At 48.0% G+C, this 26,247-nt stretch overlaps 1 protein-coding gene across 1 annotated transcript in view; it reads right to left on the bottom strand.

The window, feature by feature from the left end:
• Window positions 1-26,247, bottom strand: part of BLM (BLM RecQ like helicase) — a gene marked incomplete at its 5' end in the record, with an annotated part of 97,740 nt that overhangs the window by 8,454 nt on the left and 63,039 nt on the right. The window contains 4 exons of the mRNA XM_082253460.1: window positions 6,437-6,632; window positions 17,906-18,105; window positions 18,193-18,331; window positions 25,948-26,138. Of these exons, the coding sequence (XP_082109586.1) occupies window positions 6,437-6,632; window positions 17,906-18,105; window positions 18,193-18,331; window positions 25,948-26,138 (726 nt within the window). The remainder of the gene's footprint in view (window positions 1-6,436; window positions 6,633-17,905; window positions 18,106-18,192; window positions 18,332-25,947; window positions 26,139-26,247) is intronic.

Here is a 26,247-nt window from a genome sequence, read left to right as displayed (position 1 = left end):
GGGCTTGTTAGTACCAAAGGGAATCTCTGTTTCAGTTGCCTCTGCCGGTAAAACCTCAAGTCTTAAGGTTTCCCGCACCGCCACAACTAGTGCGTCCACCAATGCTTCTTCCTGAATTATGGCGGAAGAATGAACGTCCTCCTCACTGTCTGAGGGAGCTTTACCTGAGATAACAGCCCTTGCAGAGGGACCTGCAGCTGCAGTGACCGTCTCTGAATCTGAGTCAGAGGTGTCAGATAATATAGGGGTAGGCGGGGGTCGCTTTCTTGACCCCCGTCCCTGACAGGCCGCCTCCACCCGAGCCACCATAGACTCCAAAACTGCTGTAAATGCATCCATACTCTGTGCACCGGCGGGTCCCGTGGCCCCCTCGAGGGAAACAGGTGGGGGTATTTGTGTGGCAGGGTCCATGATTATTCCAGTAACTACCCGGAAAATACAATCCAAACTTAAATAAAAAACTTTTTTTTTTTTTTTTTCAGACCCCCAGCGCCACAAAAGCCCCTCAGTGTTACCTGCTAGGGATCCCTATCGATTGAGAGAGAGAGAGAGAGAGATAGACCCCCAGGCTCACCACTTGATGCTCAGAGTTCACTGCAACAGGTTACAGCGCTGTCTTCACAAACAGGAAGTCTTTTGGCTGGCTGCCCAGGAAGAAAGGAGGCGGCTCCGCCCCTCTGCACGCCTTCCGGCGCCTCCCCTAGCTCCACGAGGTGTTTGGGTCACCTCAAACATGGCCGCCCCCATGCTGGAGACACGAGGCTACGCCAAAATGGCGGCCTCGTGCGATCTAGCAAACAATGGCGGCGGTTTGTACCGAATAGCGGCATGACTGCAGAGCATCACAACACCTTCTCTACATGGGGATTTAGCCTGGTCGGCGGTCCCGGACCCTGGCGGACCGCATGGCCGTCGGAAGGCCTGCTATTGCTGGAGACTTGACTTGGAAAGCAGTCTACATGTCCGTGGCTTCTGACTGGTAGGATACTTATATTATCACAGTAAGATTCCCATACTGCCACTGATTACAATCTTTTAACATGTTTACAATTAGATTGTCAGCTCCCAAACCAAGCCTCCTGGCTTTTTGCACATAAAAATTACACTCAAAGTAGGGGGATCTGTGCCATGTTATAGGATAGAGGGGAACTCATCCTTACCATACAGAGAGGGGCCCGCGTTCACCACAAGACCCGTCAGGGGAAAGGGGGAACATACTACTCACCATACCGGAACCAGGCGGGCACCAACTCCTGACAGTACCCTTCTCCACCGGGGCGGGAGGGCTGTCGACCAATACGGACGCCGTGACTCATGGTCCTTGGCGTTTCAGCGAGACGTTTAACTCGCAGGGTCAGTCCCTCCAGTGGGACAATGTCGCGGCCGACCCAGCGCAGAGCTATGGCCTGCACGCGCTCGTAGGCTGAACTGGGGTGACCACCGGATCTCAACATCCAGCCCGTCGCCCAGTTCAGCTTTCTTGCTTGAAGATCTCACAGGAACACTGGAGAAAAAAGCTGTCTAAAAAATATTTTTAAGAAAAAAATCCTGCCAGGACCGAAGATCCCAGCAAGGTATCTAGGTCCTTACTCCTGACTAGACAGAAAAAAAACTGATTTGCTGTGGCAGAGAGAGAGAGGATATACCCTCGGGGACTGCCCCTAGGGTGTGGCCAGAGCATTTTATTTCCTGTCTAGTCCTACTCCTGTGGAGGCAACATAACCCGAAGGTGCTGTATCACCGAGGACTACGTCTGTCAATGACGATAGAGAAATATTTATATATATATATATATATATATATATATATATATATATTTATATATATATATATATATATATATATATATATATATATATATATATATACACACACACACACACTTTTTAATTGCTGTGAATCCTTATATATATATATATATATATATATATATATATATATATATATATATATATATATAAATGAATCGAATGAACTTTTTGAATTATTTGAATTCCCTGCATTGATGGAAAGATGGTCCTAGCACATGTACATACTTAACTGTAAACTTACATTTGCTCTATATACTTTCTAGATGTTGATGTGGTGATTGTATGGTCTGTGTTCTTTTCCCTGAAGAAGGAATTTTCAAATTCCGAAAACATGTTGGATATACACACCTGTTCCAAGAACCTATGATCTACACTCCTTACCGGGATATGTGTAATACCACCTGAACGTGTTTACATTATCATGTTCTCTAGCATTTTATCGTATATGTGATTTGTTATTATATGTCTATTTTAAATTGACCAATAAATGTATCTACTTTTTCTCTACTTTCTTACTATACTACTTTTTCCAGCCTGGTCCAATAAAATTCCCCAGGGACACCGTTTTTGTTTCTTCTATGAATTAGTTTGGGGAAGGGACTTCAGGCTGGGCTTTGGCACATTTCTGTATCAACCCTATTTTTGTATCTCTGCAGACTATTGGCAGGGGACAGGCTATTCTGTCCAGAGTGTAGAGCGGTCCTTCTCCACAGACTATTGGCGGGGAACAGGCTGTTCTGACAGAGTAGAGCGGTCCTTCCCTGCAGACTATTGGCGGGGGACAGGCTGTTCTGACAGAGTAGAGCGGTCCTTCTCCGCAGACTATAGGCAGGGGACAGGCTGTTCTGACACAGGGTAGAGCGGTCCTTCTCTGCAGACTATTGGCAGGGGACAGGCTGTTCTGACACAGGGTAGGGCGGTCCTTCTCTGCAGACTATTGGCAGGGGACAGGCTCTTCTGACACAGGGTAGAGCGGTCCTTCTCTGCAGACTATTGGCAGGGGACAGGCTGTTCTGCCAGAGTAGAGCGGTCTTTCTCTGCAGACTATTGGGGGGGGGGGGGATAGGCTGTTCTGCCAGAGTAGAGTGGTCTTTCTCTGCAGACTATTGGCGGGGGACAGGCTGTTCTGCCAGAGTAGAGTGGTCTTTCTCTGCAGACTATTGGCGGGGGACAGGCTGTTCTGCCAGAGTAGAGTGATCTTTCTCTGCAGACTATATGCAGGGGACAGGCTGTTCTGCCAGAGTAGAGCGGTGTCCTTCTCTGCAGACTATTGGCAGGGGACAGGCTGTTCTGCCAGAGTAGAGCGGTCCTTCTCTGCAGACTATTGGCAGGGGACAGGCTGTTCTGATACCGGGTAGAGCGGTTCTTTTTTTGCAGACTATTTAATGTCCTCTGGCACCTGCCGGTTGCTGATAAAACATGGAGAACTGAGATATCCCTATGTAAACGGGGGGACAGACGATTCGGTGTGTCTGCAAGGCAGACACTAGGATCGGTCTCTTTCCCTAGTGAAAGCAGCACACACAATACACAAAAACACTGGCTAGGCACACAGATAACCCTTTGATTCGCCGTTCACTCCTTCACAGTCAGTGTCAGAACAGTGACAGTGCATATTTTTAGCACTAATCACTGTATTGGTGTCACTGGTCCCCACAGTGTCAGTGTCTGAATGTCTATCGCAACGCAGTCCCGCTATAAGATGCTGATCACCGCCATTAAGGCTCGGTTCACATATATGCGATGCGGGAAGGCTGCGAATTCGCAGCCTTTTCCCGCATCGCACACGCACCCCCGGCAGTTCACACTGCCATATGCGATACGCTGGGGGTGTCAATGTAATCTTAACGACACCCCCAGTTTGATCGCATATCGCAGTGCGATCGTGCAGTTCGCACAGGATGGGATCGCACAAGTGTGAACCGCTGTGCGATCCGATCCTGATGCGGCTGCAAAAATGCCTCCTGTGCGTGTTTGCACCGGGTGCGATGCGAATTTAGCCATACAAACTGTATGGCTAAACTCGCACCGCACAGCTGATCGCATGTAATGTCGGAGCAGTGCGCTCCGATATTACATGCGAACCCGGCACTCGCAGAAGTGTAAACCGGGTCTAATAGTAAAAAAAAAATAAAAAATAAAAAAAAGAAAAATCCATAAATATATAATAGTTTGGAGACACAATAACTTTCATGTAAACCAATCAATATACGCTTATCGGGATTTTTGTTTACCAAAAATATGTAGCAGAATTCATATTAACCTAAATTTATGACATTTTTTACATTTATAGTCAAAAGTAATTTTTTTTCCCCAAAATTGTGGATCTTTTTTGCTTATAGTGCAAAAAAGAAAAAAAAAAAAAAAAAAACACGCAGCGGTGATCAAATACCGCCAAAGAAAAAGCTCCATTTGTGGTGGAAAGAAATGGCAAATTTCATTCATGTACAGTGTTGCACAACCGAGCAATTAACAGTTAAAGTAACACAATGCTGTATTGCAAAAATGGGCTGGTCATGAAGGGGGGGGGGGTTAAACTTTCGGAGGTCAAGTGGTTAAGCACAAACCATACCCTATGTCTTTTCATACTAGGGGAGATTCACTAAAACTGGGGCACTCAGTATCTGGAGCAGTTGTGCATGGTAGTCAATCAGCTTCTAAATTCAGCTTCTTCTATTAAAGTGATTGAAAAGTCTCCTTTTCTTTTCTATTAAAATAACAAAAGTGTTATACTTACCTCCTCGGTGTAATGGTTTTTCACAGGGCAGCTCAGATCTTGTTCATCTCGGTCCCTCTTTGGTGCTCCTGGCCCCTCCTTCCTGTTAGTGCCCCCACAGCAAGCAGCTTGCTATGGGGGCACCGGAGCAGAGCTGCAGCTCCGTGTATCCATTCAGACACGGAGCTGTCTTTCAGCACGCCCCCCCCCCCCCCATTTGACTGAGTTTGATTGACTGCAGCGGAAGCCAATGGTGCCGCTGCTGTGCCTCAGCCAATCAGGAGAGAGAGTCCCGGACAGCTGAGGTACTCGTGGACATCACTGGATAGAGGTGGAGGTCAGGTAAGTATTAGGGGGGCTGCTACACATAGAAGGCTTATCTTAAGGCATAGAAGGCACCTTCTGACTTTACAACCGCTTTAACTACTTCCCGACCGCCCGGCGCAGTTTTACTGCTCTAAGTCGGTCGTGCGCCTGCAGCTAGGGGGTGAGCGCGCGCCCCCAGCGACGTGCTCCCACTCGGCAGCGGGGACTGTGATGCACGGGGCAGGGCAGCTACGATTGCCTCCTACCACCCACAATCGCTTCCCGCTGAGACCGGAGGACGGTCAGATGTTGTAAACACAGCCGACCGTTCTTTTCCCTGGAATGATCACAGAGCGCCTGGAACACATATAGGAACACAGGTCTCTATGGTAATTTAAAAAGCCCAACCCCCATACAGTTAGAAACACTCCCCTAGGTACACATTTAATCCCCCTTGATCACCCACTGTTAACCCCTTCCCTGCCAGTGTCATTAGTACTGTAACAGTGCATATTTTTAGCACTGATTACTGTAGTAACGTCACTGGTTCCCCCAAAAGTGTCAAAAATGTCAGTTAGGGGTCCGATCTGTCTGCCGCAATGTCGCAGTCCCAATAAAAAAAAAATCGCCATTACTAGTAAAAAAAACAATAAATCTTTCCTGTAATTTGTAGACACGATAACTTTTGCGCAAACCAATCAAAATACGCTTATTGTGATTTTATTACCAAAAATATGTAGCAAAATTGGCCTAAAATGTTAATTTAGATTTTTTTTTTTATTTTTTGGAATGTTATATAGCAGAATGTAAAAAATATTGTTTTTTTGTCCAGAATTGTCGCTCTATTTTTGTTTATAGCGCAAAAAATAAAAATCGCACAGATGATCAAATACCACCAAAAGAAAGTTCTGTTTGTGGGGAAAAAAGGACATCAATTGTATTTGAACCACGCAATTGCCCGTTAAAGTAACGCAGTGCCGAATCGCAAAAAATGGCCTGGTCATTAAGGAGGCAAATCCTTCCTGTCCAGAAGTGGTTAAAGGAGATGTACAGCCAAAGCTTGTTTGGCTGTACATCTCCTATGGAGAACAGAAGTGCAATTTCGTTGGGTACTCCTGTGGCCTCTTTTCAGCAGAGGGCAGTCTGAAGTCCACTCTCTGCTGACGTCACAGAAGTCGGTCCAGGCATCGCATCATCGCGACTATGGAGTTGGGATCCACCAGGTGCCTGAGCCGACACCCGGCTCAGCCTCTCAGTGAGCCGCTGAGAGCCTAAGCGGGCCGCCCCCTGCCCCTCCACAGACCAGCTTTCCAATGAGCTAGGAGGGGACAGACTCTGGGAGCGGTCAGAAGCGAGCGATCTGCGGTGTACGATCGCTCAGATCTCAGTAAGGAGGCGGGGACAGATGCAGCATCAGACCCACCTAGTTAAGTATAAATGGGGGGGGGGGGGGGGGGGGGAATCCCATACATCTCTTAAGCTTTGACAATAAAAACCTGGAAGCGGATTGGTTTCTATGCACAACTCCACCAGATTTTGTACTCTCCAGCTTTAGTAAATCTCCCCCAGTGTGTTTCTGTAGAATTAATTTAAAGACATTTACCTGCTATCCTCCTTATGGTCGCTGTGTTGAATATATTGAAGTAATGTACACCAAAGATTTTGCCTAGACGTTTGCAGAGGTCGGTCAACTCAGCCTGGCATTTCTTAACCATTTCCTCCCTCTTGGACGTAGCTCCCAAAACAGATGCCTTATGCTTTCGGAGACTGCTGGCATTCTCTGTGTCCTGGAACTCGACCTATTAGGAATAAGTACACAATCCAAATCAAAATCGTTATATAATCTTTATCTTGTTCAGTCTTGATTTTTCTAGGCTGTATTGCAGCCTCTCTCAACTAGAGTAATGTGCACAGCAGTGGATGAGGGAGGAGTCTTCCTGAGTCCTTACCTGCACCACATCCCCCTACAGTGCAGTACAGATCACCCAGCAGTGCAGATTTCAAACATAAATTTGAAAGTTAGGCTGGTGTTCACACTGGTGCAAGGACAGACATCATATGTGATTCCCACCGCATTGCTGTGCACATCACATGCGATGCAAATTCAGCCATACAGTTTGCATGGCTGAATTTGCATCACATTCGGATCAAAATGGTACAGGACCCTTTTTTGGGTCCGCACTGGAATCGGATCACATGGGTGTTCACACTCATTCGATCCAATTCCTGTACCATTTCACAGTTCGCACTGCAATCTGTGAACCGATCGGGGGTGTCTTTATATTGCAGCGGTTATCAGATCCCAGTGTGAACCATTTGCGATTCGGGAACCCGCACAGAATTTGCAGAGTTTTCCGCATCGCACCAGAGCGAACCCAGCCAGGCAGAGGTGTCTGAATCAGCCAGGTACAATAAATCTGCATTTTTCTTAACCAATTAAGGACCCGGCCTTTTTCTGAAACTGGTTTACAAATAAAAAAAAAAAAAATCAGTATTTTTTTTGCTATAAAATTACTTAAAATACCAAACATTTTTTTTATTTTTTTAAGCAGAGACCCCTAGAGAATAAAATGGCGGTTATTGCAATTTTTTATGTAACAGTATTTGCGCAGCGGTTTTTCAAACGCAATTTGAAAAAAAAACTTTAATAAAAAAAAAATATTTTTTTGTTCATATAACATGAAAGATGAGGTTATGCTGAATAAAGAGATACCAAACATGTCATGCTTTAAAACTGCGCACACTCGTAGAATGGTGCCAAACTACAGTACTTCTAGTGGTTGTTAACCCACTTTGTCTACTTTATATGATCCCTAATGACAAGTTCTCCTGTCTGTTTTATGAAAAAGAAAAAAAACGGAATTTTTGTAAAATCTTACCTGTAAAATTCCTTTCTCTGAGTCCTCCGACAGTCGCCGCCTCTTCATATTCGTCACATATGGGGGTATTAGACTTTGCTCCGAAGGAGTAGCTAGGCAACAGAATATGTTAACAATAAAGCTTTAACATATCCCACCCTCAAGGGGTGGTCCCCTCAGTCAATACCCTCCTACTTCCTGCAACCATATCTCAGTTTTATTGGAATAGCAGTAGAGTATACATTCAAACCCCAAAAGAGGGGCGGGGGCGGCGACTGTCGGAGGACTCAGAGAAAGGAATTTTACAGGTAAGATTTTACAAAAATTCCGTTTTCTCTTACGTCCTCCGACAGTCGCCGCCTCTTCATATTCGTCACATATGGGGACGTCCCAAAGCAGTGCAAACATGAGGGGTGGGAAACGCATCCGCGCCGAAAGGCAACGCAGTCTCCACATCAAAGAAAGGAACCTTACCAAAGGAAGGAAACCAGCTGGGCAACAGCAAAAATAAGTGCTCAACAGGAGCAACAACCCAGGAAAAGACAAAAAAACCCGGGGATACAAAAAACTATCCCAACAGCCAGGAGTCCCCAACAAGGGACCCTATGGAACAGCCGCACTAAGAACCTTGCGGCCAAAGGAAGCATCCGCCGATGCCTGAACATCCACTTTGTAGAATTTTGTGAAAGTGTGCACGGTCGACCAAGTCGCCGCCTTACACACCTGGGCTACAGAAGCCCCATGACGGCAGGCCCAAGACGTACTCAGAGATCTAGTAGAGTGCGCCTTCACAGGCACAGGGGGAACCTTCCCCTGCAAGGCATAGGCCTGTTCAATGGTCTGCCTGATCCATTTGGCGATGGTAGAGGCCGAAGCCGCCATGCCCTTCCGAGGACCCTCTGGAAGAACAAACAAGGAGTCCGTCCTACGAAAAGACTCAGTCGATTTAAGGTAAACCCTTATCGCCCGAACAACATCCAGAGAGTGCAATCTCACCTCCTTTGGATGTTTAGGCTTCGTGCACAACGAAGGCAAAACAATATCCTCGTTAAGATGGAATTCCGAAACTCGTTTCGGCAGAAAAGAAGGATTAGGTCGCAAGACCACCTTATCCAAATGAACAACCAGGTACGGAGACTTGCAGGACAAAGCCGCCAGTTCCGACACTCTGCAAGCCGAAGTGATCGCCACCAAAAAGGCGACCTTTTTGGACAACATAGACAACGAGATCTCCCTGATCTGTTCAAAAGGAGCACGTTGTAACACAGATAGAACGAGATTCAAGTCCCAAGGGGGCAAAGGATCCCTCCTAGGAGGAACCAGATGCCGCACACCCTGAATAAAAGTGCCAACCAAGGAGTTGGAAGCCACGGGACGTTGAAACAGAACGGCCAGCGCAGACACCTGACCCTTTATCGTAGCCTGCGCCAAACGCTGATCGACACCCGTCTGAAGGAAAGACAGCACACGGGAAACCGAGTACGTGCGGGGTGAAAACCCCCTGGACTCACACCAGGCAAAATAGGCCTTCCAAGTACGGTAATAAACCTTCCCCGAGGAAGACTTCCTCGCGTTGATCAAAGTATGAACGACCTCTGGAGAGAGACCCTTCTCCTTCAGGACCTCGGTCTCAACAGCCAGGCCGTCAAAGCCAGCGACTGTAAAGCAGGATGGTAAATCGGTCCTTGAGACAGTAGATGGTCTCGAAGAGGCAGACGCCAAGGGGCGTCGACCGCCAGATTCACGAGGTCTGCGTACCAGGACCGGCGAGGCCAGTCCGGTGCCACAAGAATCACCGTGCTGCGTTCCGAGTGTAACCTGCGAAGGAACCTGGACAGCAACTGAATCGGTGGAAACGCGTACATCAGCCTGTACTGATGCCACGGGGCCACTAACGCGTCCGACGCGTCTGCCCGAGGGTCGCGCGTCCTTGCCACGAACCTCTTCACCTTGTAGTTGAGGCGAGACGCGAACAGGTCCACATCTGGAAGACCCCACTTCGCGCACAACATCTGGAAGACAGCCGGGTGGAGAGACCATTCCCCCTGATCCAGGGTCTGGCGACTCAGATAGTCCGCCTGCCAGTTCTCCACTCCCGGAATGTGAACCGCCGTTATCGCCGGGACATGAGTCTCGGCCCAAGACAGAATGTCGGCCACTTCTCGAGCCGCTCGGGCACTCCTGGTGCCCCCTTGGTGGTTGATGTAGGCCACCGCCGTGGCATTGTCCGTCTGCACCCGAACCGGGCAGCCCTGCAGCCGGTCCGTCCAGCGATGAAGACAGAGCCTTATCGCACGCAATTCCAGAATGTTGATCGGGAGGGAAGACTCCCCCTCCGACCAGGTCCCCTGGGCGGACAGAACGCCCAGAACACCACCCCAGCCCGACAGGCTGGCATCCGTGGTGATTATCGTCCACGAGATCGGACGAAACGACTTGCCCCCGGACACCAACGGGGACTGGAGCCACCACAGAAGGTTTTCCCTGGTGCGATGACTCAACGAGATCTGAAGATCCAGAGATTGAGGTCGCCCGTCCCACTTGGACAGGATCTCCGCTTGGAGACCCCGCGTGTGAAACTGCGCGAAAGGAATCGCCTTGAAGGCCGAGACCATCAATCCCAGACATCTCATACACGTCCGCAGAGACGAGTGTGGAACGTCCCTGAGGGACCTGACTTCCTCCTGAAGAGTCCTGAGTTTGTCTTCCGGCAGGAAGACCTTCGCCTGCACCGAGTCCAGTATCATTCCCAGATAGGGGAGACGAACCGACGGACTCAGTGTCGACTTTGGAACATTTATCGTCCAACCAAACTCCTGCAGAGTTTGCATTGTGACAGACAGGTCCTTCTCCAGACCCTGTCTGGTCGCAGACCGAACCAGAATGTCGTCCAGATACCCCAGGACAGAAATGCCCTGGGCCCTCAATAATGCCAGAACCGGTGCAAGCACCTTGGTGAAGACCCGCGGAGCCGAGGCGAGACCAAAGGGCAACGCCACGAACTGGTAGTGATCCTCCGCAATGGCAAATCGAAGGTATCTCTGATGACCCTCGAATATGGGGATGTGAAGGTACGCATCCTTCAAATCGATGGAGGCCATGAATTCCCCCGGAACCAGGGCAGCCACCACCGAGCGCAGGGATTCCATGCGGAACTTGCGAACCCGCACAGAGCGGTTCAGAGCCTTCAAGTCCAGAATCGGACGAACCTTGCCCTCCTTCCTGGGCACGGTGAACAGATTGGAATAAAACCCCCGAAATCTGTCCCGATGAGGCACCGGAACCACCACTCCCTGAGCCCTCAGGTCCCGCACCGCCAGGTGCAGATCCCTCAGTCGCTCTGGAGACAGTTGAAGATTTGAGGGAAAAAATCTGCTCTCCGGCCGAGAGAGAAACTCGATCTTGTAACCAGATCGAACGATTTCCAGAACCCATCTGTCCCGCACACGGGCCAACCAGGGCTGAAGAAAACCGAGCAAGCGTCCCCCCACCCCAAAACTGGGTGAGGGCGCCCCTTCAGGCCGAACTGTTATGGGCAGCAGGTCCGGATTGGCCGGACTTCTGTTTCCCAGACCAGGGCTTCTTCTGAGAGCCTTGGCCTTTGAACGGTTTGCCCTTGTAGTGCGGCCGAAAGGCACGAAAGGACCCCTGAGGGGGCCGAAAATTTGCATGCTTCTTCCCAGAAGCCCCCTTAGCCTTGGGGAAATGGGGCAAGAGAGTGCTCTTACCCCCGGTGATCCCCTTAATCAACACATCCAGGGACTCCCCAAAAAGGCGAGACCCATCATAAGGTAGATTGGCTAAGGTCTTACGTGAAGATTGGTCCACCAACCAACATTTCAACCAAACCAGGCGGCGAGACAACACCGCCACGCTGTGCACACGTGCAGCCAACGGAATCAGGTCCAGGTCCGCATCACACAGATACATGACACCCTGGTGGATCTGATCCACCATATCCAGGGTTGCCGCCGAGGCCGAATCGGCCACTAGGACGCGCCTAAGCATCTGCGTCCAACTTGCGATCGTCTGGGCCGCCATGAGAGAAGCAAACAGAGCCTTAAGCATAGAGCCCGTAACAGAATAAGTATGACGGGCAAGAGACTCCAGTCTCCTATCCGTGGCATCACGGAAAACAGGGGAACCCTCTGTAGGAATCGCAGTGGCTTTGTTCAAAACCGCAATTGCATGATCCACTGGCGGAGGCACACACCACCGTTCATCAGTGGCAGGCGAAAAAGGATAACGCAGCTTGAATTTACTTGGTACCGCAAAAGGCTTGCGCAGATCGCGCCATTGATCCTTAACAGCGCGCTGAAAATCAGCATTGCAGGGAAAAACCTGCGGCGTCCTGCGTTTTCTCTGCGTCCCATAAGCCGCCAAAGCAGCGGGGGGACACACTTCGTCCTGCAAACGTAGCGTCTGCTTAATGGAAGCAATCAACTCATCCATGATTGCAAGCTCTTCAGGCGAGCCAGGGGGAGAATTATCAACCCCCTCAACTTCAGCCTCTACCTCAGACCCCACTAGATCAAGAGAGGAGCGGGACCCCGATAGGGGGGTCCCTGCCAGAACAGCCCCATCACCTTCGCCCTCAGAATCAGAGGACAGAGCAACTCTGGGCCGTTTTGTAGATTGAGCAGCCACCAGCATTTGCACCTGGGCAGCAAGGCCAGCCACAATAGTGGCTAAATCCCCCCCTGGGGGGGAAACAGCGGTCCCCTGGCTTTCCACCAATACTGTAGGAAACTTGCCCTCCTGAGAATCCATTGCCCCTGTAATGCCAGACAACCAAGGGTTAACTGCCCCCTTTCAGCAAGCGCGGCAAGCGCAGCCCACCGCACCACACTCAGGCACAATGAGACCCCCACAGGGAATATACAAACTGAGTACAGGCAATGGATAACAAGAAACAGAAGGATAAAACCTGAGGAGACCCCGCTGCTGCTGCTGCCTCGATCGGTGTTCCAGGAGAGAGGAAGTGATGCTGCCAGGGCGCTCTATGTAAGCCTATGGAGGCTACAAGAAAATGGCCGCCGTGCATGTAAACCATGCGGCCGGAGCGGGCGCCGGTAAAATGGCGTTGTTTGGCGCCGAAAACGCCGCTCCACAGTGCATAAAAAACACACACATTACATCCCAATATAAGGATACATGTTAGATCGCCGCAGCGATCGCTGTATATGCCCAAACATGCCAAGAAAAAACATGCCCCACAGCACACAGCTCCTCACACTGCCCAGCCTGACACACACAGTGTCATACAGCTCCCCCCCCCCTTGCAGCCCACAGCCGAGAGATAGGGAGACAAGCAGTGTGATTAAAGGCAGGTTACACAGTCCCAGACTGAGACCCCCCCAGACAGACAGGTCCCCACATAAATACACTTACCTCACATGGCGTGGGGAACCCGCACAGGCGAACAAGCCGCTGCACATGAGGCAGGGAGAGTCGCAATTCAAGACGCACATAATGGAGGTTAAGAAACCGCACAGCGTCCGGTGAGGTAGCCACCTCACCAATCATCCCTGCACCGAACAGGGATGGGTCGTTCACTGTGCCAGGAGCGTTACCTGGCTGAACGCTCGATGGCAGACTGGGAAGCCACTGACCCACGACCTGCGACCAGGGGGGTCAGCCCGAGACCCAGTCCGCATGATCCTCTTCGTCCGAAGAACTAACTAATGCTGACAAAAATAACAGCTAAGTAAAGGTAGAGAGAAAACTCAAACAAAATATTAAAAAGAAGAAAGAGTCTGGGACAAAAAGTCCCAGCACAGAGAGAGCCAGCCACTCCTGACAAGCTAGACATTAAAACTGAGATATGGTTGCAGGAAGTAGGAGGGTATTGACTGAGGGGACCACCCCTTGAGGGTGGGATATGTTAAAGCTTTATTGTTAACATATTCTGTTGCCTAGCTACTCCTTCGGAGCAAAGTCTAATACCCCCATATGTGACGAATATGAAGAGGCGGCGACTGTCGGAGGACGTAAGAGAAAATAAATATTGCCTCTACTGTATTTCAGAGTGATTCCCGGTGATCACGTGACTGGCCGGCTCTCTCCTCTCTCCCTCTAACAGATGCAGGGGGCGGGGCCGATATACCACCTCTGACATCAGGCGGGGCGAAAGGAGGAGAAAGCCCCGGCCGGTCATGTGATCGCCAGGAGCAGCTACAAAATATGGTAAAGCCCGGCATTTTTTTTTTCTTTATAAAACACAGACAGGAGCGTTTCTCTTTAGGGAACAGTGAGGATTATATAGCAGGTTGGGAGGGGGCAGGCACTGACACAGGAGCAGACAGGCAGGGAGGGGAGGAGACAGAGCTGCGGATGACAGATGCACGTAAACTAACCACGGTGTCAGAGCTCAGCAGCCATGATATACCGTGGTCAGTTTACAGGGGGGGGGGGGGGGGGAAGCAGAAACTGGCAGGATCAGCCAGGTTTTTTAGGTGATAGAATGGGCAAAATTATAACACACAAGCACTGTGCTGTAGAATCTTTTTTTTGGGGGGGTGGGGTGGTTAACAAACGCTTTAAAAATCTTCATAGGCAATGCTTTAAAAATGTTTACAGGTTGTCAGATTAGAGTTACAGAGGAGGTCTAGTGCTAGAAATATTGCTCTCGCTCTGATGTTCACAGCAATACTTGTGTGGAGCGAACACAGTTTACATGTGGGCATGACCAATGTGTGTTCACACCACTGCGCACGAGCATTCACCATGGGCACTTTAAAAAAAAACTAAAAAAAAAAAATCTGGGATTTCTAACTTACCGTAAAATCCATTTCTCTGATGTTTATTGATGGACAAAGCTTCTGGTATTCTTAACCATTGGGTTATACTGCCCCCATACAGGAGTAGGACACTAGGTAGAAAAGAATTCTGGCTACACCAATGGGCAGTCCCAGGAGGTCCCAGGAGGTATACTCCCCTCTCTCTGCTATAGTTTAGTTTTGTTAAAAGCAGTGTCAGGAGAATTATAACTCCACAGAGGGGTGGGTGCTGTGCCCGTTAATCAACATCAGAGAAATGGATTTTACGGCAAGTCAAAAATACCATTTTCTGTTACGTTCATTGATGGGCACAGCTTCTGGTATTCTTGACCATTGGGACGTCCCAAAGCAGTGTTAAACATGAGGGGCTAAAAATTCCCAAGGCTAAACATAAGCCAACAAGGGAACAGGAGCTCAACCAAAACTGGAGCCCACCTGAAAAAAACAATTCACCCTCAAAGAGGATCAGGCCCTCAAACAGCAGCCTGCAAAATCGTTGCAGCCAAAGGAAGCAAAGCATCTACAGATGCTAACACATCCACTTTATAAGACTTTGTAAAAAAAAAAAAAAAAAAAAGTTCACCAACGACCAGGTGGCTGCCTTGAAAAACTGACGCCTGATGACGGAGGGACCAGGAGGCACTGAGCACTCAAGTAGAGTGCGCCTTGAGAGGGAAAGAAGGAACCTAACCCCTGATTGAATAGGCCTGAACCACTGTCTCTCTGATCCAGCTAGAAATGGTCGCAGAGGAAGGGGGACAACCCTTCGAGGTTCATCCGTGAGCACAAATAGAGAGAGTCTGACTTCCTATAAGACTCCGTAGCTGCCAGGTACATCCTAATTGCCCGGACCACATCCAAGGCATGCAAAGCAATTTCCTTTGGATGTTTAGGCCTGGGACACAGGGAAGGCAACACAATGTCTTCATTCAAATGAAAATCAGAGACCAACTTCGGAAGGAATGACGGACAGGGGCGAAGCACCACCATATCCCTGTGAACCACCAGATAAGGTGAATGACAGGATAATGCTGCCAGGTCCGACACCCTGCGTGTAGAGGAGATAGCCACCAAAAAGGCCGCCTTCTGGGACAGCGCAGATTCTCACAGGAACAAAATAACAAAGATCGGAAAAAATTGCCAGAACCGAAGATCCCTGCAAGGAACTAGGCAGAAAAAAAAAAAACTGAGTGGTTATAGCAGAGAGAGGGAGTATACCCCCTGGGACTGCCCATGGGTGTAGCCAGAATTTTTTTCTGCCTAGTGTTCTACTCCTGTAGGGGGCAGTATAACCCAATGTTTAAGAATACCAGAAGCTGTGTCCGCAAGTCACGCCCACATATGTAAATGGTGTTTAACCACACAAGTGAGGTATCAACAATAATTCTAGCACTAGACCACCTCTGTAACTCTAAACTGGTAAGCTGTAAAAAGCTGTAAAGCGTCGCTGATGGAGATTTTTATGTACCAAAATTTGTTGCCATTCCACAAGCGTGCGTAATTTTGAAGCATGACATGTTGGGTATCTATTTACTCGGTGTAACATTAGCTTTCACATTATAGAAAAAAATTGGGCTAACTTTACTGTTTTCCTATTTTTTTTTAATTAAAAAAAGTGTATTTTTTTTTCCAAAAAAATTGCGTTTGTAAGACCGCTGCGCAAATACGGTGTGACAAAGTATTGCGACTATCTCCATTTTATTCTCTAGGGTCTCTACTAAAAAAAAAAAAAAAAAAATCATAAGGTTTGGGAGTTCTAAGTAATTTTCTAGCAAGAAATACTGATTTTAACTTGTAAACCACAACTGTCAGAAATAGGCCCGGTCCTTAGGTGGTTAACTGTTCCCGCAGTGCCATTACTCCAGTCAATGTCTGGGTAGTTAAAATCCCCATTATCACCGTTCCAGCCCTTTCTATCTGTGCAAGGAGCGGAGTCTCCACCTCCTCATTAATACTGGGAGGTCTATAACAAACTCCAATGCTATACTTTGTATTACGCACACCCATGTACATTTCCATACTGCTTCAGACTCATCACACTCTCCATCAGCTAGGTCCTCTTTCACGCTCACTTTGAGATCACTTCTCACATAGAGACAGACACCACCACCCCTCCGTTTTAACGTCTTTCAGAGAGAGAGCATAGCCAGGAATGTTAAAGCGGAGTTCCGGCCTCAAAACCTTTTTTTCGATAAAAATACCCCCGTGACAGTCAGGGCTAGTGCATTTCAGCAATGATAGCCTCTGAACTGTCCCCGGCTTCACTTACCTTTTAGAAGAAATACTTACCTTGAAAATGCCTTGTCCAGCGCTGCCATCTCAGGTGTGGGCAGCTGAAGCAAGAGCGTCCTCTTCGGTGACGTCGGAGTCCCAGAATGCTATGCACCGGCCCTGCTCGTCACTTATTATTTATTTATTTAAAGGTACTTATATAGCGCTGTCAATTTACGCAGCGCTTTACATATACATTGCACATTCACATTAGTCCCTGCCCTCAAGGAGCTTACAATCTAAGGTCCCTAACTCACATACATACACAGTAGGGCCGATTTTTTTATACAGGATCCAATTAACCTACCAGCATGTCTTTGGAGAACTAAGATTTAATTGGTGTTGCTGAATCTTCTTCACGTGACTGGGCTATTAAAGTTGAGTTCCAGCCTCAAAACGAAAATTTGACATACCCAGAAGTTGTTTAGCAGGGAATGCCACACCTGCACCGGAAGTGACCAGCAGGACCGCTGCAGGCGCATTGACTCCTGGGAGCGATGACGTTCGGCTCCCAGGAGTCAATGCAAGCAGAAAGTCACGGCGCGAGCCGCAGAGGGAGGAAGTGGAAGGAAGGTAAGTATATTTTCTTCAAAAACAAGGTAAGTAAAGCAAAAAAAAAAAATTGTGATTATCCAATTCTTTTTCAGGTTACTTAGAGCAAGCAGAATTTTCGTTTTGAGGCTGGAACTCCACTTTAATAGCCCAGTCATGTGAAGAACAAAGCCAAGATTCAGCAACACCAATTAAATCATAGCTCTCCTCGTGCGCCAGAGCTTCCAACTCACCTATTTTGCTTAGCAAACTTCTGGCATTGGTGAACAAACACTTTAATTCATTGTCACATTTTGCACACTAATTTTGCATATTTTTTTATTTTAGTACAAATAGTACCATTTCCAATGGTTGTTTGTAACATGGGAACCTTCTTATTAACAGGGGGTAGAATTCCTGCTGTGGCTGCAGCATTTGAATGGCCCCCAGCCACAACTTCTGCATCTAGAGGGGGAGCAGTTGGGAGGCTGAAAAAACAGGATTCAACTGCGTGGTTTTACTGTCCCCCCAACCTCATGTGTGAACAAGCCCTTAGACTGGGGTGCACTGTGACTGAAAAAAAAAAAAACACGCACACTGATGAAGTGTATAGGGACAGTATTGGACACATACCTTTGTGAATCCACTCAACACAGCTTGAGCCCTCTCTCCAGCCTTCATATAAGCCACGGCCTGGTCATTGGCTGTAATATACAGCTCTTCATCTAAGATTCTGTCCAGAACCAGTTTGCGGAATAATCGTTCTGCATTGTGTCTGGAATAAGCGGCTCCCTTTCCAAATATACCAGTCTGGAGCTTTGCAGTTTTGCTTCCTGTAAGAAAAGAAATGTTGTGTAAAGCCCATGGGGGGGATTTTTTATTTTACGGGACACACCGAGACTGTGAGCTGCATTGCTTACCCAGAAATATATCCACCATCATATTGAGTGTTAGGCGGTTACCGGACATTTTTCCTTTCCCGCGGCCAGTAGAGCAATTTTCTTGGACGAATCTTACTACACTCTTCACCTCTTCGGTCACATCTCTAGATTTGTATTCCTGAAATATAATAGAGGGAAAGAGCAATATATAATTTAAAGTGATTGGAAAGCCTCTCTTTTTTTTTTTTTATTAAAATAACAAACATGTTTGGCACCCTCCTAGGTGCTAGGAAGAAAACAGTTTTCTCCATCTGCTTATCAGGGGAGCCTAATCAGTAGTTAGTCCTGTTGCATGTGTCCACGCGTGATTCATCTGGGCTGAGGAAGTGTCCCCACTGTATCTAATAGGGGAGCCTGTTGGACAGTGGAGGAAACCCAGCCAGTGACACACAGGCTTTTGTAACCATCCCAGTGGGTTGGCACCTGGAGAGGTGCATCATGGGATTGGTCATTAAAGCCGAGGGCACATGTGACTGGATGTCTTTGGTTGGGAAGCCAGGACCCAGGAGGAGGGTGAAGGCTGTCTCTCCCCCTGTCTGTATGGAAGGTGGTCACAGGCGGTCGGCCTAGTGTACCAGAAATATGGTGCTGAGCCAGGAGGTCCAGAGGATGCTGACAAGTGGAGCTGAAGGCAGAGCAACCTTGGGAAAAACAGTGTCCATGAGTCCCAGGAAGCTTGCCAGGGGTCTGCTCAGGAAGGGGACCACTCCAGTGAGAGTGAATGGACTGGAGCTAGCACACACAGCAAGTAAGAAAGGGGGTGCCAAGTTAGGAACCTGAAGATAAAGAGTATGATCCTGTGATATTTTATCTTCACTTCAGTGGCAAGGTGAAGCAGCAGCCTTGCCGCATACACTACAGTGAGATGTCCTTGGATTTGTGCATAGTTCATAGTTGGAGTATCCCACTCATCCCTTCTCCCATCCCAGTTCTAAATAAAACACAAAAAAACCAAATCCCCTGGACCGTTCATTGACTGAGCCAAGGACTTAAAGTGATACGTTTCATAGACTGTTGCTATGGGTAACCAAGGGGAATCCAGAAAGTGCAATTCTCAGCAGTCCTCTAGGGGGCAGTACTACACGTTATACTTGCCTCCTCTGGGCAGTGGTTTTGCATAGGGCAGCCCAGATCCTCTTATTCTGGGGTCCCTGGCTGGAGCTCCTATCACCTACCTCCTGTTGAGTGCCCCCACAGCAAAAAGCTCCATGTGTCCATTCAGACACAGAGCTTCCGCTCGGCCCCGCTCCTCTCTCTCCTGATTGGCTAACTAAATTTGATTGACAGCAGTGGGAGCCAATGGCGCTGCTGCTATGTCTCAGCCAATCAAGAGAGTCCTGGGTGGCTGAGGAACTTGTGAAGTATTATGGGGGCTGAGGGGGGCGGCTGCACACTGAAGGCTTTTTATCTTAAAGTAGCTGTAAACCCCATTCATGAAATTTGACCTGGGTAGAATATATATATATATATATATATATATATACATACATACATATACATACACACACACATAATAACTTCTGACAAGTTCTCCATCAACTTAGATAAAACCAGGCTGAATTTTGTGTCGGGTGGGTGCTATAAATAGAATAGCAGAGAGTTTGTCTATTCACAGCACTTCATGTTTCTGCCTATGTGGAGAGGGGTGTGTGCCTTTCCTCCAATCAGCTGTCTCACAGTGTATGGCAAGAATCCACACCCACAGGTGAATCAGGAAGAGAAAATTCTAACAAGATGCGCACTTTCTAAACAGTATAGAAAGCTGAAGACAGCACATATACAAAGTAAAACTTATGTAGGGAGATTTGTTTCATCTCGGTGTATCATCTGAGGCTGTTCACTTCACTGGGTATATGTGAGGGTTTACATCCATTTTAATGCATTAAAGTAGCAGTCCAGGCAAAACCCAACGCTAAACCTGCTCTGTGCCACATTCTAAACCTAATCTATATAATCCTGTAAAGAAAAAAATCACTATATTTACCTATTCTGCAGCCGATCCGGACCAGTCCCAGCATCAGTTGTCAGTGGCAGCTTCTGTGTGGATGCGGGTGCTGGAGAGGCAGTCCACAACGGAAGCCCCATAGTCAGTCTATGGGTGACGTCACTTCCCAAGCATTTTACATCTGTTGTCGGTCCTCTACTGCACAGAGCTTACGCCGCTGGAGACGGGACCAGATCGGCTGCAGAAAAGGTTTTAGAATGTGGCAGAGAGCAGGTTTAGTGTTAGTTAGGTTTTGCCTGGACGTCTCCTTTAACCACTTGCCGACCGCCCACCGCAGATAGAGGGAGCGCTCCTGGAGGCCATTAGGCAATGGGGGAGCCGGTCCATGGGGCCGGCGGCCACCTGCAATCACTCCCCGTGGAGGGAGAACGACTGTCTGCTGTTTTAAACACAGCAGACCCGTTGTTCTCTCTGGAATGAACAGAGTGCCTGTGATCCTCCTATTTAGGATCACAGGTCTCTGTGTTGATTCCACAAGTCTCTCCCCCATACAGTTAGAAAACACTCCCCTAGGCTCACACTTAACCCTTTGATCGCCACTAGGTAACCCCTTTCCTGCCAGTGTCATTAGTACAGTAACAATGCATATTTTTAGCACTGATTACTGTAGCAATGTCACTGGTCCCCCCAAAAGTGTCAAAAATGTCAGTTAGGGGTCTGATCTGTCCGCCGCAATTTCGCAGTGCTGCTAAAAATCGCCCCGACCACATCCAAGGCATGCAAAGCAAATTCCTTCAGATGTTTTGGCCTGGGGCACAGGGAAGGCAACACAATGTCTTCATTCAAATGAAAACCAGACACAACCTTTGGAAGGAACGACGGACAGGGACGAAGAACCACCTTATTTCTGTGAACCGCCAAGTAAGGTGAACGACAGGATAACGCCGCCAATTCCGACACCCTGCGCGTAGAAGTGATAGCCACCAAGGAGTCCACCTTCTGGGACAGCGTGAACATAGGAATCTCCCAAAGATCCTCAAAAGGAGTGCCTAACTCCCTGAAGAAAGGTTACGCACCAGGGAGTGTGGGGCCAAGGGCTGTTGAAAGAAGACCACTAAGGCCGACACCTGACCCTTAATTGTACTCAAGGCCAGTGTCTGCTCAACCCCCGTTGAAGGAAGGCCAAGATCCGAGACACCGAGAGAGCGAGGATGAACCCCAAGATGGTAGCCCTTCCTAGAAATAGATTTCCTAGCTTTTAACAGCATTGGAATCACCGCAGACAAACCTCTATCCAGCACCTGGCGTTCAACAGCCAACCTGTCAAAGCCAGCGACTGTAAAGCAGGACGAAATATTGGTCCTTGGGACAGCAGATCCACCCTGAGAGGAAGCTACCAAGGAACGGAGGTGACCAGCCGCACCAGATCGGCGTACCAAGCCCGGCGAGGCCAGTTCGGCGTCACCAAGATGGCCAGAATCCCTTCTGCCGCGATCCTGCGGAGAAGTCTTGGCAGAAGCTTGAGAGGAGGGAAGGCGTAAATCAGACGATACTGATCCCACAGGGCCACCAGTGCGTCTGAGGTGTCCGCCAGAGGATCTTGTGACCGAGCCACAAACGTTTGCACCTTTCTGTTGAGCCGAGATGCTAACAGACCCATCTCGGGGACGCCCCACCAGAGACACTGATGAAACACCCCTGGATGAAGGGACCACACCCCTTGGTCCAACGCCTGCTGACTGAGATAATCCGCCTGCCAGTTTTCCACCCCGGGAATGTGTACGGCGGAGAGGGCTGGAATGAACCGTTCTGCCCGCCTTAGAATGCTGGCTACCTTCAGAGCTGCCAGGACACTTCTTGTGCCCCCCTGGTGATGGACATAAGCCACGGCCATGGCGTTGTCCGATTGAATGCGCACTTGACATCCCTGAAGACTATCTGTCCAATGGTCCAGGCACAGTCTGATCACTCGGAGTTCAAAGACAATGATCGGTAGTCAGGATTCTTCCAGTGTCCAGATCCCCTGAGCAGAATTTCTGCAGAGGACGCTTCCCCAGCCGGACAGGCTGGCATCCGTGGTGACCACTGTGCAACACAAGGGGAGGAAGAATTTGCCCAGCCGAAGCACCAGAGAACGAAGCCACCATGTCAGGGACTCCTTCGATCCCCGGCTCAGCAGGATCCGATTGTCCAGAGATAGCAGAGTCCTGTCCCATTTGGCCTTTGCAAGGACCTCATATGGAACTGTGCAAACGGAACGTCCTCAAAAAAGTAGACATCATCAGGCACAGCAACTGCATGCAACTCCAGAGGAATGACCATCTGTTGGACAGCAGGAAACGAACCGCAGCTGGCAATTTCTGGAGTTTGACCAGAGGAAGGAGCACTCTGGCTAAAGCAGAGTCCAAAGTCAGACCCAGATAGTCCAGCTTTGTGGACGAAACCAGAGCAGACTTCTGAAGACACGCCGAAGGACCACTGCCAGAATTCTGGTTGCCTTGTTCAATCTGGAAACTGGAGGGTCCACACTGGTGGAACCGTCCAGTCGCCAACATAGCGCCCTGCCCCCACACCCATACAGCATATAGTGGAAGGGGGAAAACAGATGAAGGGGGGGTGTGACTGACAAGATGGGAGGGGAACCCAAGGGATCAACTGCCCCAAGGAGGGGCCCACATCCACTCCAAAACCCTCCAGCGGGCACCACTCCAGACAGAACCCCTCTGCATCGAAGTGGGGGGCTGTCAGCCAGGAGGAACCCTGCAACTCAGGCGGAGACCCGGTCGTATGTGACCTTGTGAGGCGTTTAACTCGCAAGCCAGCCCTCTGTCCGGTGGGGCTATGTCGCGGCCGACCTAGTGCAAAGCCGAGGTCTGCGCACGCTCGCTAGCCAGACTGGGGTGACCACTTGATCCAGATTATCCAGCCCATCACCCAGTCCGGCAGTAGATTGTAGATCCCACAGGAAAAAAAAAAAAAAACAGGAGAGAAAAATTCCAACTAAAAAGAAAAAATTGCCAGGACCAAAAGATCCCCAGCAAGGAACTAGGTCCTTATTCCTGACTAGGCAGAAAAGTCCTTATAGCAGAGAAAGGGAGTCTACTCCCTAGGACTGCCCAAAGACATAGCCTGACTTTTTTTCTGCCTACTACCCTACTCCTGTAGGGCATAGTATAGCCCAATGGTTAAGAAGATTAGAAGCTGTGTCCGTCAATAAACAAAAGAGAAAAATGCATTTTTCTTTGTTTCGGTTTTCAAATTTTGCAAATTAAGTAATTTTTCATAAATTTTGTCCAAAAGTCATATTGCTACATATCTTTGGTAGAAATAACCCAAATAAGTACCGTATATATTATTTGGTCTTTGTGAAGGTTATAGAGTCTACAAACTATGGTGCCAATCATTGAAAATTGATCACAACTGATGTACTGACGGCCGATCTCATTTCTTGAGACACTAACAAGCCAGGAAAGTACAAATACCCCCCAAATTACCCCTTTTTTGCAAAGTAAACATTTTAAGGTATTTAGTAAGAGGCATGGTGAGTTTGTTTAAGTTGTCAATTTTTCCCACAATTCTTTGCAAAATGATTTTTTTTTCACAACATTGCCATATTACCAAGTTATTTCTCACACACTGTATAGGCATACTTGCAACTACACCCCAAAATACATTCTGCTATTCCAGAGGAATGGCGATACCACATGTGAGACTTTTACACAGCCTGGCCACATACAGAGAGACCCAAAGTAGCACCTTCAGGCGTTCTAGGAGTATAAATTACACATATAATTTCCTGACAACCTATCACACTTTTGAAGGCCCTGGAGCACCAGGACAATGAAAATGCCCACAAAATGACCCCATTTTGGAAAGCAGGTCCGTAAGGTCCATAAAGACATAGATGAGCCAGTTTCGGATAGAGGCCTGCACAGAACCCTGACCTCAACCTGATAGAACAGGTCCTTCTCGGCAAATATCATGCCTGGCCTCACAAATGCCCTTCTGGAAGAATGGTGAAACATTCCCATAGGCACACTCCTAAACCTTGTGGACGGCCTTCCCAGAAGAGTTGAAGCTGTTATACCTGGGTGGGCCAGCTCAATCTTGAACCTTACGGACTTATGTTTGCCATAAACTATACGAAAAATCGGCCAAAATTCGTCTTTTGGCCAGTTAATGTGCAAAATCGGTTGTAATGTTTTTGAGCCCAAAAAACGAAGGACAAGATTGGAAATTTTCTGCCGAACGATAAATTGAAAGGTCAATGTGTTTCTCATCCAAACTGTTTGCACTAGGTATATATGGGGAAAAAAAAAAAATGAACAAATGGATTAACCACTTAAGGACCGCCCCACGCAGATATACTGCAGCAGGGCGGCCCTCCTGCGCATATTCACGTATATATACGTGATATGCCTTTAAGGCTCTCCCGCTGTGATTAGAGCTGCGCTCTCTGCCTGCGATCGCGCCCCCCCCCCCACACAGTTAGAAAGCATACTTTAGGAGCACACTTAACCTCTTGATCACCCCTAGTGTTAAACCCTTCCCCTGCCAGTGTCATTGTTACAGTAACAGTGCATATTTTTAGCACTGATTACTGTAGTAATGTCACTGGTCCCCCCAAAAGTGTCAAAAATGTCAATTAGGGGTCTAATCTGTCTGCCGCAATCCCGCTAAAAATCGCTGATCGCCGCCATTACTAGTAAAAAAATTAAAATTACATAAATCTTTTCCCTGGTTTGTAGATGCAATAACTTTTGCGCAAACCAATCAAAATATACGCTTATTGGGATTTTTTTTACCAGAAATATGTAGCAGAATACAAATTTGCCTAAAAAGATGAAAAAATTAGATCTTTAATTTTTTTTTTCTATTGGGAATGTTACATAGCAGAAAGTAAAAAATATTGTCGCTCTTTTTTTGTTTATAGCGCAAAAAAAAAAAAAAAAGAGGTGATCAAATACCACCAAAAGAAACCTATTTGTAGGGAGGAAAAAGGACATCAATTGTATTTGGGTAAAGCGTCATATGACGGCGCAATTGTCATTTAAAGGAACACAGTGCCGAATCGCAAAAAATGGCCTGGTCATTAAGGGGGTAAAACCTTTCGGGGCTGAAGTGGTTCATTTATGTCCATTGAAGGATTTTAATCGGTCGTTACAGGATGGTACATAGTTTACTCTCACAGCGAGTGTTCGTTTTTCGAAAGTTTTTTTTTTTTTTTTTGCAATTAAAAAAAGTTAAGCCTAAGCACATAACCCCCCCAAAAAAATTTTTGAGCCCACCCCTACATATACAAATGTAAAAGCATGCGTCGGGGGCGCCTACGCATGAAAACATTTTTCGTATAGTGTATGGCCAGCATAAGGCTGGGATGCCATTAAAGTTCATGTGCGTGTAAACGCAGGTGTCCCAATACTTTTGACAATATATTATATCACATGTATAAAACACACGGATCGTATTTCTTTGTACAACCCAGCAGGCTAAATGAAAAAAAAAAACCTGACGGATCGCCATACTAACACAAGCAATGTATGTGCAGCGATCCTCCATGCTGTGCCTTTGTATTCCGATAAGGGGACTTCCAACCCCCTTCCCCCATTCCTCAAAAGCAGGTCGTTAGGCTGCTGTACATACCGGTACCCACCGAACGATTCCTGCTGAACCAGCAGATTTTCGGACAGTGCTTAACCAGCGTTAGTTGCGCATTCTACCAGCAGCTAAGCTGGCCTGTACCTCATATATTACACGTCTACTTTAGGAAAGCCGTTCTGTTGTCTCACCGTTGTCCTGCAACAGTTGTCACATGCCACTCGAGGATTCTCTTTGCAGAATTTAGGATTGAATGTAGTCTCTCCAAAGTAAGCAAGAAGCTGCATCCGGCGACATTCCAGGACATTCTCGCAGTAATGCACCATGCTGTACAGGTTGTTGAAGTGCGTCTGCTTAGTATGATGGTTCCCATCCTTCTCCACTACCGAAGAACACACAAAAAGCCATTTATGTATTTTTTATGTTAGATCCACCATCTGGCTCAAACTCAGCAACATCTACATTTATCATATCAAATTATGCCTGCACTG

This window comes from Pelophylax lessonae (genome assembly GCF_965119305.1).
Source record: "Pelophylax lessonae genome assembly, chromosome: 4".
In the NCBI taxonomy this organism is placed as follows: Eukaryota; Metazoa; Chordata; class Amphibia; order Anura; family Ranidae; genus Pelophylax; species Pelophylax lessonae.
Note: the sequence above shows the minus strand (reverse complement) of the source record. Positions and strands in the feature narration are given on the sequence as shown.